The 14,767-nt window shown below is 36.7% G+C and overlaps 1 protein-coding gene across 1 annotated transcript; it reads right to left on the bottom strand.

The window, feature by feature from the left end:
* Positions 1 to 13,582: 13,582 nt before the first annotated feature.
* Positions 13,583 to 14,404, bottom strand: LOC141686271 (uncharacterized). The gene is made up of 3 exons (XM_074491317.1): positions 14,059 to 14,404; positions 13,840 to 13,959; positions 13,583 to 13,782 (listed from the first exon to the last, which is right to left on the bottom strand). Exons 1-3 carry the CDS (start codon positions 14,402 to 14,404, stop codon positions 13,583 to 13,585), a joined length of 666 nt encoding a protein of 221 aa, XP_074347418.1.
* Between the last annotated feature and the right edge of the window lie 363 nt (positions 14,405 to 14,767).

The following is a 14,767-nucleotide window of genomic DNA, read 5'->3' on the forward strand; positions in this document are numbered from 1 at the left end:
AGAAAAAGATCCTAAAAATGTACACTACACCACACCATTGTTGTTTGTAACTACGGATCCTATTGTACGGGAGAGGTGGTAAACACAAGGTGATTTCCTAGTAAGGGAAGAAGCTGTTAGGGGAGTACCATTGGTTTTTATCTGCGGATCCTATTGTACGGGAGAGGTGGTAAAACGAAGGTGATCTTCTTTAATCAGTTGATTCTCATAGGGGGAGAAGCAAGAGATATGGGCTTCTCAACAGGAAATGTGGTTGTATAAATGAAGATGGAACTACTTGAAGATATGCTCAGTCTAGAGGAACATCTACTTGGAATCTGGAAAATGTTAAATCTCATCCAGAACTTTTCTGCTATTTACTTTGCATGTATGTTTATATCTTTTTCTTATTTGTTAGTTGAGTTATCCTCTAGGTATTTGTGTGTTATTGTCTAACAAACAAATAGGGGGAGATTGTAAGTCATATGTCATAGGCCTATTTGTATATTCGAGGATTCAACTCAACTCAAATAAGAATATAATAAGTAAATAGTGGATCTACCGTCAAAGAGATCTCGCAAAGTAATATCTGTCAAAGGATTCAGAGACAAGGTTCATCTACAGACTTGAGGAGTTAATTCACTGGAAGAAGTTCAAGAAGTTGATCATGCCTCAGTGATATAAATCAAGATCGTGGATTTAATCAAGTGACAGAGATCTCGCCAGGGTATCAATTAATTACAAGGATTTAATCTGAAGAAAATCAAAGTGTCAAAGTCAAGACATGAAGAAACGTCACGGAAGTTAGTCACTCATGAACCAGACAGTACATCGAGTGTCAACGTTGAAGTGGTGGAATTGATTCATAATTCTCAGTGATTTTCAGAAGATATTCAGAAGAATGGATGCTGCTCAGGGTTAGTATTAATTCTCTATTAATTAATTAAGTCATATAATTTAATTAAGAAAATAATTTATATCTGCAAAGATTAATTTATTGATTAATTAAATTAATTGATTAATTAATTCAGAATTAATTTTAGGAATTTTTAGAAGTTTAATTGGATTAAATTCAATCTTAAATCAGCAAGACAATTGAAAATGAACTAGCATGACAATCTGGATTGTCATACCGATTGTCATGCCAGTTCAAAAGATTGTCCTACCGATAGTCATGCAAGTTCAAACGATTGTCTTGCTAGCTCAAAAGGATAGTCTCACCGATTGTCATACAAGCTTAAAGGATTGTCATTCCAATTCAATTAATTCGGCTGTTGATAAATAGAAGCAGAAGTCATTCAACTCAAAAAATCTCAATCATACAGAACACATTCAAGAACAAAGAAAAAAAAAGAAAGCAGCCGCCTTGAAACATTTTATTTTCTTCTCTGCTTACATCAAGATCAAAATTCTAGTTTGTTAATGTTAAATTCAAACCACTAGAATTATTTATCTTGTTCTTGTGTAACAATCTAGCGGATCAAAATCCCTAGAACTTAATCTCAAATCGCGTTTAGCATTTGATTCTAATTATTGCAAAAATAGAAAAAGTTCATGTCGAATTTATTCTAGATTTGTGATAATTGATTTGAGATTAATACCTTGTAATCGATACAGCTGTTGTAACACCTTTCAAGTTTAAAAATATTTTTACTTAACTTGAATTTTGTTTCACATTTTTTATTCCGCATTTATTCGATTATTCGGTACCGTTTGTATTCAACCCCCCCCCCTTCTACAAACACATTGGGACCTAACAATACTTGCCTTTGATTTAAACAGTTAGTCACACTCGCAATGACACATCTATTCTGACATTCTGTCTCAAAACATCACCGTCTTTCTTTTCAACACTTTACTGATATGTTGCTCCTACGATTGCTAGAAGCCAGATATCCAATACCATTCCATCTAGTCCTTATCGTCTTGAAAGACTCGTATCTATAATTAAAAGATCACACTTTAATCATCTAAACGGTAATAACTCGACGAACTGCGCGTTAAAATCATATCATCTACCCATATAATACCCCACACATAAGAAAACAGCCAAACACAAGATCATTGACCCACTTACACATGTAATTCATATCACACGTAAGCACATAATCCACGTATCACATAATTCATATCAAATATGACTCGGTTCGTCAAAAGGTTCGATTCGGTACGTTTAAAACTGAAATTGGGTCAAAATACGTATTTTAGATAAATAAACGACTTAGAATGATTTGCAAAAACAATCGAGTCCCCGAAATAAAATAATTTAGGTCTAGAAAGTATTTTTAATGAAAGCGGAATATTTTTCTGAGTCTATACGCGTTCGTTTCGCATTAAACGGACGATCGGTTTATTTATTATGAATTTTTGAACATTTTTTGGAATTTAAAACGGTTTCCGAATCATTTAATAATTAAATAATAGGGCTCGAACACTCGAAAATAATTTTATAAGAATTATCGAGCCTGGAAAATAATTTAAAATAATATTTTAAAGCTAGAAACTATTTTTCAGAAATTTTAAATCAATAATAAATAATTAAATCTAATTAAATAATCAATTAAAATCAATTAATAACTAATTAAATTAATTAATCAATTAATATTTAAATTAATCGACTAATTAAATAATTAATTATCAACTAAAATTAATTAATTAAATAATTTGGATTTACCTTTTTTTTGAATTAAAAATAAATTTTCAGAATAAAAATAATGATTTTCAAAATAAAAATGAATTTTTAGAAATAAAAAAAATAGGATTTTTGAATTATTTTTAAAAGAAAATCTTCACAAACAGATTTCTGTATTTTGAATTGGGGGAAAATAGATCAAAAGCGGGTCAAATTTACAGAAAAACGGGTCTCCATGAATAACACCGGGTCGGGTAAGAACACCGACCGGTGTTTGCAGATTCTGGCCCGGAAAATTTTCCGGCCAAGCCCCGATGAGACCCCAAAATGACTCGGTTCGTATAAGATATCAGTTCGAAATTAACCTACAATCCTCCTGCAACTCGAATATCATTACTGAAAACAAAATCAAGGCCGGAATCATGATATCCGATCACCAACTCCATTAAAGTCGGCGGAACCTTGAGTTTCCCGGCGAGAAATTCGAATCCATCGATTTAGCAATAAAATGAACAAAATAATAGTATAAATCGATTGTAAATGACATTTAGAAGCTAATTACCACATCAAAATTACTCAAATATTGCTCAATCAAAAACCCCCAAATCGGGGTATGAATCTTAAAATACGAATTTAAAATTTACCAATCGTTTAAACGATTTGATGGTTGAAATAGGTAGAGCAGATCAAGGGATTCACAACGGTTACAAATACTTGTGATTTGGTGTTCAATATCACCTTCAAATTTGAGTTTGATTCTCAGAACTCTTCAAGAACACTAAGAACACATATTCAAATAATTTTCAGAAAATCAAACCTTAATTTCTATATGATATTGAACTCTATTTTTGAAGTATAATATATGAAACTGACCAGAAAAACATGCTCTACAACATGGAATCATCAAAACACTCAGATAATCACGTCTGCAAAAATTCATATTTTCTTCACAATATAATTCGAATTAAAAATAATTAAATAAGAAAATACCTTAATTTCTGCACTGAAATGGTTGGTTGAATCAGAAAGGACTTTTCGAGAGCTTCGTTTTGATATGCTGCACGCCCGAATCGGAATTCGATAACGCCTTCGTTTATACGATTGATTCTCAGGAATATATCGGTTTTCTAGGGTTTTCTCTGTATTTACTATATTTTACTGGTTGCAACTGAATAAACGAAATAAGAAATAGGCTATTTATATTTACGGAATATTGGTTCGTTCTGGATCATTTTGGATCGATAAATTAGTTGCTTAGCCGCTAAGTAACTACAAAATGATCCAAAAATAGATTATTTAGCCGCTAAGTAACTATAAAAAAATGATACAATTTAATACCAGAATTGGATAATCATCAAAACCGAACTTTTTATAAAACACCATATACGAAAATAATGTAAAAATATCCCGTCTCTCGAGAATACAGGTTTTGTTGATTTATCGAAATGATTATCGTATCGAAAATCCTGCGCCGGCCCGCGCACGGGTCAAACCGTAATCCTGATCGAAAAAGTTAAAACACGGAAAATGTCCGGAATTACCAGATTAGGTTAGGAAGGAGTTTTCGGAAGAGTTTCGGGTTATAAAAACGTAAAAACAGTTGAAGTTGGAAGATTACCGGCTTTATAAAATAATTTTGTAATTACTCAGAAAATAATTAATAAATACATAAATCATTCTAAAATCATCTAACAGTCCAAAAATTTCCAGAAAAATATCACAATTATCTATATTTTATTCTGGACATATAATAATTTAAATATTCAAATAATATTACATATAAACACCCAAACATCAATTCCAATTATCAGGTAATTCACCAAAATTCACATAAAAATCACATAAATAACTCCAAATAATTATAATAATAATATCTTAAAATATGGGATATTACAATTCTCCTGGTTAGTTTCCACATTAGAGAATGTAGGCTTCTTTGGCTCAGCACCATCTTCTTCCTTTTCGCCTTCAAAGTTCAGTTGAATGGGAGTAACATCTTTCTTCCCCACAGGTTTTTTGCTTCCTCATCCGCTTGCTCAACCTCGTGGACTTCTTCTCCAAGGAATCAATCGTGTTGCTCATCTGTTGCAGGTGATTCAGGATATCCTTGTTGGTAAATTCTGCACTGGGATCGCCATTATTGCCATTTTGACCCCTTCTCGGTGTTCGTTCCTCGTCAGAATTTTCTGACATCTTTCTCTCTCAAAAAAGATATTGGAGTCCCCTCCTTTTAGTGCCAAAAATGTTATGAGAGAAATTGATTATAACACCCCGGATTAATCGTACTTGATTAACTAGATCACCCTTGTTTTTCAGATGAAATGTAACTGTTGTAGTTGCTGAACAGAGGTTCAGCAGCAGAGACAAAGCTGTAATTGTTTATAAAATAAGAACTGGATCAGCAAAGAACCAAGTGAAATGGTTGAGAAATACCTTCTAGAACCCTACCAAATGCACTTGGAAAATAATCATAATAGTTACATGTGCCAATATGTGTATAAAGTAAATATTCGAACCCCTTTACCAATTGCCTACATAATCTATATATAGGGATCAAGTTCAATGTAGTTCTCTAGGGTTGGACTCCATTCCTTGGCCAATAATCCACATTTTGATAAGCCAAGCCAGTTACCATAGTTATTCCAACTATTTTTAAAGGATGTTCAGTGTCCAGGTGCGGCTGGACACTTAGAAACCAGTTTTAATCCATTATCGAGACATGATTCCCATAAATTTATATGTTTATCCTGTAATTATTAATGTTTATCATGTTTTATGGTGATAGAATCCCATTTAAAGTCCATTTCATGTTAATATGGGTTGTTTTCCTTTATTCCAAGAGTTACATTCCTAGTTGAACACTACCCCTGCCAGTCGAGGTACACTGTTCCAATCATCTAAGGTATACTGATGCTCCTACATCAGCACCTCACCATCCATTCCATCCGTCTAGGTGTTTCCAGCACCTCAGCATCCCTCAAGAACCTATTCCTCATGTATCTCAGTACCTCATATGACCACACATCCTGTCAACAGCGAGCTGAACCTCCTGGTTGGCTGCTGTTTTACGAAGACCACTGCACCTTGATGTAGGTACCACCAAAACCATGATCCTTTGAGCCAAGAACCTCATCAAAACCTATATTATTACACACCGATTAAGCCCAATAATTTATGGGCCTTAAATCTAGCCCATGCAAGATTTTGGGCAAAACAACTACCCCCCGGTTCCTTGCAGTATTTAATACAAGAGAAACCAAAATAACCTTTTAACCAATTAATGCCATTTGTTAAATTCCTTGGAGCTCCTGCTCCTCAAATATACCTTCAAATCTTTACCTACCTATCTTTAGGTTCAACCATGAACCTAGGAATGACCCTTATATTTCGGTTTCCTACCTTCCCATAGATCTTATTCCAAGAGATTCCCTATTTATTTTTCCATAATTTTCCAAGTCAGTTACTCATACATATAGGACCTTTATGTTTTAAACTTCTAACTCCCATGTGGAACTCCATTCACACATTTTTTTACGATATTTATGTTCCTAAAGCTTAATTCTGATATCCCAACTCAGGCTTTCTCTATCCGGTTTTATGGCCGGTCTTCCCCGCAAGCAGTTCATTTTCCAGATGTTTCCTTCCTGCCCACATATTTGCCAATCCCTCACAGCTTTAAATAAATATTTTATAATTAATTATCCCAATTAAATAGATAATGGGTTTCCAGGGAGAATTAAATCTCTAAATTCATAAAAATTAAATTCCCTCATTACTCTTTCTCTCCTCCTGGTACACGCCAACAGCTGCACCCCTCCCCAACACTTCCTTCATCGTCTAATAGGAACACGCCACGTGTTTAGGGTCCTTCCAATTTCCCGTGCCTATATAAACACAGAGACCCTTATACTTTTCCCTTTTAATATTCTCAAGCTACAAATATACTCATAACTTTTCATCTCCCTTTTACTCATAACTTTTCATCTCCCTTTTATCGTAAGTTTCCACGATGGTGCAGATTCTGGCGATCCGACCCTCCACGTCCAAATTCTGATCCAATCTCCAAATCATGGTAATGATTACTCTTTCCTCCTTCTCTCTTGTATTTCACCAAAACCTTTTTGCATGCTCCCTTAATTTCAAATCTTTACATGCATATACAGACCTTAATGTGTTAATACATGCATATCTATACTTTGTTGTTACCGTAGCTTCAATCTGTATCAGTCATCATGCCATGTTTTTGTATGTGTCATAGATAGATTCGTATAACTAACACAGTATTTGGAACCACTCTGTACTATTTACACCTTGTGTCCCTTCAATTTCCCACACATACATATTCTGTCTAATACACCTGGCTTATATTTATATACACACATGCCTTGATTATCTAGACTTCTATGTAAACGCATGCCCTAGGCCAAGTTAAGAACCTCATGATTTTCTTACTTAAACTATTGAATATCATTTTTCATATTTTTCATGTCCGAGCTGTAGTCACGCATCCAGACCTCCCATAGTCCCTTAATGCTTTAGATACATATAGAGACCTAGGCATAAGCATGCCATCATTTCCAGAGGTCCATACAGAGGCTTCGGTGTTCTTTGTGTAATCCTCTCAAACCGTTTGCCAAATTATCTAGTCGGACCTTCATCTGGCCCTGGATGAACCTGTTATGGGCCCTTGAACTATAAACCCCCTTTTGTCATGTTCTGCCTTATGATGAGGTTACATGCCTTCTTCACCTCATCTTCGTCCTTTGAGGGTTCATATACTTTTTGTTTCTCATGAGGATAGCTTGCAATGTGCTCACTTTGCCTTGTACCTTTGTAGATGTCAAGTGGATTCGCATCTGCTAGCTCCCATCAGTCCATGATAAGGGAAGCTTCCCCAGTCAACTTGTTTGACATCAGCTCCACACCAACTGCCCTTCTAAAATAGTCAGCTCTAGAACTCGTTCCAAAGTTAAAGTTATTAACCCTGAGCGTGCCATGATCACAGTCAGACGTTCCCCTTCACCAGCTCCACTGGAAGAGATGGACCTTGACCACTTGAACTGGACCACTTCTGAGGAAAATGAAAGCAACCACCTTTCTCGTGATGCTCCTACGTTTGATCCGTACCTAGATTTTGAACCTAACCCTGAGAACCTTGAGAATGATGCCACATAAAGTGACACCAACTTCGTTGCCTCAAGACATACTGGCTTGCTCTGTGACAATTTGGATACCTCCATGAATGGAGTCAAACTGGCCAACCTTTTAGCTACTTGTAACCCTGGATGTCACCTTGTGGTTCTTTCAAAGAGAGAACGATGTCACAGATTCCACAATTTTGGTCCTGAATAGGCCATTCCTGATGCAGTCTTGTCAGTTCACCATTTCAGAATAGGCCTAACCATGCTTCTGCACCCATTTTTAATTGAAGGGCTAGAAAGATACAACCACATACCCCTCCGATTGATCCCAAATTCTTATCAAATGGCCATGTGCATGTACATTCTGTACTGTAAGGAGTTTGATGCCGTTTTATCTGCATATGAGTTGAGCTATTTTTATCAGCCGAAACCTACTGAAAAGGGTTCAGGTAGCTTTTACCTAGCTGAATGAGGAGTCCATGAAGGTAAGTGCATAGGTGGAAATAAAGGAGGAATGCCTGGTTGGAAGCAATATTTCTTGTACAGCTACGGATGTCCTTCTTATAAGAAAGACTTTAACTTGTCCCCTCATAAGTAATTGACAACCCAGCTTTCCTAACTGATCTTTAAGAAACCCTTTTTTTCTTTAAGTAATGTCCTTCATTTTGATTGTGCCTGTAGAGACCCATGTGATGTCCCCGCTTAAGGGTGAAATGTTAAAGCGTGCTAAATGAGCACTTTACCTGTCGTCCAAGCTAGGAGATGGTACCTGTCTGTTGATTGAAGAAAAATTGAGAGAATGTGGTTTTGTTTCAAAGGGGGTTTCAGCTGATGAAGCTGGGACCTCCCAACTGATAGGTTTATGCATACATCCTGTTATCTTTTATATTGTTTTGTTTTGGTCATCTTAAACTTATGTACATGTTCCTATTATATCTTTTAACACCTTCTCTTGACTTGTTTCTATAGAAATGGCCTTTGGAATTCCCGCTGGCATCAAGCAAACAATCAAGTATGAAGATATCTGCTCAGACAAAGAGGACGTTGATTCTATTGCAGTTTCCCCCATCACCAAGATTCCTCACTCCACCTTTACCCTGGACAAATCTAGAACTTCTTCAAAAAAGAAGCTTTCTTTGACAACCACCGACCAAGCAAGAGCATCAGTTTCTAAGTCTGGAGAAAAATTAAGGAGTGGTGCAGTTGTCGAGAGCACCGGGAAAATTCAGTTACTGACAGAGATGTTTAAGAACCGGGTTCCTGAAGAAACAATCGCCCAGTGGGATAGGTTGAAGGTGGGAGAAGCTGCACATCTGATTACCCTTGCAAATGCCCAAAGTTAGTTCCTACATCTGAAGCATGGAGAGCGGATCACTGAAGCTACCCGTATGGATCAAAGGCTGGAAGATGAGGTGCAGAAATTAAAGACCACCCTGAAATCTCGTGATGACGACAGGAAGAGAGCTGCTGAGACCCTACGCAAGATTAGAGCTTCTGAATCCAAACTGTTGAAAGAGAATGGTTAGTTGAACCAAGCTATTTTCACCCTTGAGAAGGAAAAAGAAGAGGAAGTTGTCGAGCTGGCCAAGAAGACCCACGAGCTGGAGCTAAAAGTTTCCAAGCTTCAATAAGTGGTGGATAACAACAAAGATGTGCTTCTGGACGCTAAGAAGGCAAAGTACAGAGCTGGATGGGCCAATGGGGTGAAAGACTTCATGAAATCCACCATAGAGGTCTTCCCGGACTTAGATTGGTCCATGTTTAGTGAGGACGATGCAAAAGAAGCTGTGAGGATCAAAGCGAAGAAAGTGGCTGAAGCTGAAAAAATAATCCTCACTGAGACCACAACCACTGCTATTGTGAATGAAGCTCCAACCTCCACTACTCCAACTGAAACACATACCGACGATCCCCCCATCTGGTGAACCTACCATTGATGCCATCATGGAGATAGCCATTGATGCTTCAGCCTCTCCCCGACTCCTCCCATCATAGTTAAGTATCCTTTTTTGAACCTACCGGTGCTTCACACCAAGACTATTTTGATTTGTGATGAGGGTGTGGGCTCCTCAAAATGATTTACAAGTCATAACACTACTAATTCTCCCCTTCCCCCGTACTTGCTTTAATATTATCATCGTAATTTCAGGACAAGTCTTAAACTAGAACCCACATTCCTTTCTAACTCCTCCTTATAGACTCTAGTTATACACACCTTAGATTTACCTAAAGCCTAATTGATCTACCTTTCTGTTACTTTTAATTTTTAATAATTTTTACCTATGTTATTGTGTTTTAGCGGGTAGAAACAAACCCAAACCTTAGAAACCCTTTAACACCTTATAACACTTATTTTTTAACTTAGGATAATCTACTGTGTCTAATGAATACCCATTAAGAATTTTCTCCCTAGAACTATTATTTTTTATTTATAATTAACCCAATTCGGGCTTCCTTCGACCATACATACCCCCGAGTCACCTAGGTTCTAACCTAAACACCGAATGCAAACATGTCTAGATACCTTCACCTTTAAGCACCCGCATCTAAGCCTGGTTCATTAGCCTAACTTATCCTGAACAAAATCATTCCAAATCAAGATTATATCATTCTTGACATGTTCTATTTTAGAGCCATTTTACATACTAAAACACATTTAGGTATTTATACATTTTTAAGGGTTTAGCCACTAGCTTGCCAATATACCTCTTATCTTAGCATATGTCCTTTAAAAATAATACTTATGTTTCTGATTTTAACTGTAGCTTCTTTATAAAGACTAAGTCCTATAATCGGGTACTCCTGAATGTTTACCCCCATGATCGATTATTAAAACTATATTAAACGAAGTGAAGACAAATAAGAAGCTCTTTTTCTTTTTCTTTTTTTTTTAATTTTAGGACACATATATACACCTGCAACCTTATTATAACTTATATAATATCATCTTTTCTCAAAATTGCATAATAAATGTTAAACCTAAAGTTCGACTCTTACACATATACCTCAACTTAGCATACCTCTTTCTAAAATGAAAATTACGCTTTAACTTACTCATCATACTTTTATTTTTAACCTAGACACAACAGTGACTAGGATTCAGGTTCCAACACATGAAAACACCTAACATGATTTTACTAACAGTGACTATACAACTCAATAAAGTTAACTAGGTGCATTTGAAGTTCTCGTCTTAGCGTAAACTAACGGGATATTAACTTTGTTTCTGATTGATGCTAAATCAAAATGAGGTTCATAATTATAGCTTCATTCTTGAGGTACCTCACCAAACAAATACCCCAAGCTGCAGCCAAAATATGAACCTAACACAGAATATTAAATCTAAGCTCGCTTACTCACCATCACTTGCAAAGATTTCTTTAAAACTTACTTATCTATTTTTTAACACATTTTAAATCAATTATAAGGTCCCATAATGATTAATCACCTTATTAAATCTACTCTACGCATGCTATCATACAGTATTCAACAAAACAAACTAAACATCAAAAAGGATCAGGATTACCTCATTTAGCTTTTCTACTATCTTCAATAGTCCTATGACAACCTCTTCCAATTCCAAGGTTCGTATTTGAACCTGAACTTACATCCTCGTAAGTCCTTAAACTTAATAGTGTCCCTATAAGCCCCTATTCCCTGTGCAAGTACCTCCCACTCTGACCATACTTATAAAAAACCTCACAGGATCTACATTAGCTCAGCTTCCCTGAGATCGACATGCACCTGTGGAAATCCTATAGATTCGTATTTTTCATACGAACCTATCCATCCTGGTTCACAGACCCAAGCAAACCTAATCCAGAAATCGAGTATTTACTCAGATTCATCCTTTGCCCACATATCAATAGACATGTTTTTGTATAATTAATGCCTTACTGCCTAAAGGGAATCACGTAGGCTAAAATATTTTGGTTCTTCCCATGTATAAACCATACATCCTATGTATAAATCATATACTTTTTGGTATATCAACCATATACCTTCCTATCCTGGTACGCAATTCCTTGAGTACACTCCTCATGTTCCAAAAATTATATTTTTCCCAAGATTCTATTGTACTTCAAAGTCATTCATTTGACAAACCATAATTATTTTGAGGTATGTATCATTAGATACACCTTCATATAATATCCATATCCAAGGTGTAAAACCTTATTCATTTATAACATGCATTAATACAAGTCATACATCCAATGATTACAAGAATAATTACCATAAAAGTTTGAAATTTACCAGATTTTAATAGCCAAAATCATATGGTCCATATGTCCACTACCCCCTAGTTCCTTATCCTTAATTCATTAAGGTGAAGAACTATAGCAGGTGAACCTTATTGATACAACCATTCATATATGCATAAATATTTAACCAAACAACATAAAACCAAGATATGTGAAGTAAACTTCATTTTTTTATTCCAGAAAAGAAAACAAGAAATCCTAGCGGTGAGGTGTACTGTACATGCACTACCTCCCGTTTCTACCAAAGCAATTGGCTATCATACTGAATCTGAACCTATCATGGCAACTACAACTAATAAGTTGCTTTTATTTTCCTATTCCTGAAAGCGGCCTACTTGAAATAAATATTAAAGAAATTTTATTGATAATACCTCTTAAGGTGCTCAGCATTCCAAGCCCTGGGAATCAGCTTCCCATTTGAAATCTGCCAAGTGGTACATTTCTTCCTACAAAACTGTCTTGATGATGTAGGGACCTTCCCAATTAGCACCAAAGACACCAAGTCCAGGAGTCCTCATGTTTGGCATCATCCTTATTAACACAAAGTCCCCAACCCTTAAAGGTCGAGCTCAAACCTTCTAATCCAAATATTTCCTTGTACGTTGTTCATAAGCTGCCAGCTTCAGCTGTTAATTCTCGCGTACTTCTTCCAACAAAATCTAGGTACAAACGATGATTAAGCTCATTATTTTCTGGATCATAATTCTCCCTCCTGAATGAACCTGCCCTGATCTCCACGAGCAACATTGCCTCACACCCGTAGGTGAGTGTAAAAGGAGACTCACCCGTTGTGGTTCGAGGTGTGGTGTTATAGGACCACAACACCCTAGGTAGCTTCTCTGGACAACATCCCTTGCTTTCCTCCAACTTTCTCTTTAAAGTGTGCTTTATAATCTTGTTAATGCCCTCAATTTGACCATTACTTTGTGAATGGCACACTGCTGAGAACCCTTTATTTATGTGAAGGTCCTCACATAACTGCTTCATCTCTTTACTATCAAACTGCTTCCCATTGTCAGAAATTAGCTTGTAAGGTACCCCATACCTACATACAATAGCTCTAAACATAAATTTCTTGAGCTTTGCTATTATAATAGTAGCTAGTGGTTCTGCTTCTGTCCATTTCATGAAATAGTCTACTGCAAGCACTGCATACTTCACCCCATATTTTCCTTTGGGAAGCTCCCCAATTAGATCAATCCCCCATACAGTAAATGGCCATGGACTTGTAAGAGGCTTCAATGGCACTCCTGGCTTATTGTTGAAGTTGGCATACCTTTGACAATGATCACAGGATCTCGTATAGAGGTAACGGACCTTCTGTAAACTAGTCCAATAGTATCCTTGACGTATTATCTTGTGAGCCATGGAAGCTCCTCCTGAATGGTTCTCACAGATCCCTTCATGATTTTCTCCCATTATATATTCACATTGTTTTCCTGATATGCACCTCAAAAGTGGCTTATTGAAGCCCCTTTTGTAGAGAGTTCCCTCATACACCACATACCTCGCAGCTTTGTACTTTAATTTCCTTGTATCCTCCTTTTCTTCTAGGAGAACACCTTTGGTTATGTAGTCATTATGGGACTTATCCAGGTTCCTTCAGCTGCTGCTTCAATTGTGGCAGCCTCCATTTCGGGGATGCTTAGTTGTTGTTGCACTTCCAATGGGATGACACCTAATAAAGTAGCTTCCTTTTGTGAACCTAACTTTGCAAGAGCATCAGCATCTGAATTTCCTGTCCTTGGAATCTTCTCCAAATGAATACCTTAAATTGGTTCATTAATTTCCTGCGAGTACCTCATGTATAATTCTGTCCGCGGACCTCTAGCCTGAAAACCTCCTCGAATGTGCCAGACCACAAGCGTTGAATCACTGTAGACATTCAGATCCTTCACTTTCATTTCCAAAGCTAGCTTCAGGCCTGCAATCAGGGCCTCATATTCTGCATCATTATTTGTTACAGAGAAATCAAAATGAATTGCATTTTGTAGCTTATGTCCTTATGGGCTTATCAGTATTATGCCCTCATCAGCTCCTTTACCATTCACTACTCCATCCACATACAAGGTCCACCATGGTGAGCAATTTTCCTCATCCTGAATTTTCATTTTTGGTTCAGCTGCACATTTATTACCTTCCACAGAGAACGTTTCTGAAAATTCTAACAGGAAATCAGCAAGGGCTTGTCCTTTTATAGCCGTTCTTGGCTTGTAATCCAAATCAAACTGACCCAATTCTATAGCCCACTTCATCAATCTTCCAGAAGCTTTTAAATTATGAAGAACCTGCCTTAATGGGTATGAGGTACACACCTCTACCTTATGAGCTTGAAAATATGGTCGGAGCTTCCTGGATGCAAGTACTAAAGCATATGCAAGCTTCTCCATGTTGGTGTATCGAGTCTCAACATCCAACAACCTCTTGCTGATATAATACACTGGAACTGAACCTTACCCTCTTCACGTACCAGAACCGAACTGATAAAATACTCTGAAACTGCCAGATAAAGAATGAGGACCTCTCCTTCCACAGGTTTAGACAATAAAGGGGGACTGCCTAATTGCTGCTTCAGCCTTTGGAATGCAGCTTCACATTCTGAAGTCCATTCAAAATTCTTTCCTTTCTTAATTGCTGCAAAAAAACTCCTTACACCTGTCAGATGACTTTGAAACAAACATGTTTAAAGCGGCTACCATTCCAGTTAAACATTGAAGCTCCTTGACAGTTCGTGGTGAATGCATCTCAATTAA

Source organism: Apium graveolens, chromosome 2 (genome assembly GCF_009905375.1).
Source record: "Apium graveolens cultivar Ventura chromosome 2, ASM990537v1, whole genome shotgun sequence".
Taxonomy (NCBI): Eukaryota; Viridiplantae; Streptophyta; class Magnoliopsida; order Apiales; family Apiaceae; genus Apium; species Apium graveolens.

Bases quoted from the DNA above. Each gene is read 5' to 3' on its own strand.
- LOC141686271 (XM_074491317.1), bottom strand. From the start codon at position 14,404: ATGGAGAAGCTTGCATATGCTTTAGTACTTGCATCCAGGAAGCTCCGA. The intron at 13,960-14,058 runs GTAAAGGAGCTG...ATAATGATGCAG, and splicing joins TGTGGATGGAGTAGTGAATG to AATATGAGGCCCTGATTGCA. The intron at 13,783-13,839 runs GTCCGCGGACAG...AACCAATTTAAG, and splicing joins AGGAGGTTTTCAGGCTAGAG to GTATTCATTTGGAGAAGATT.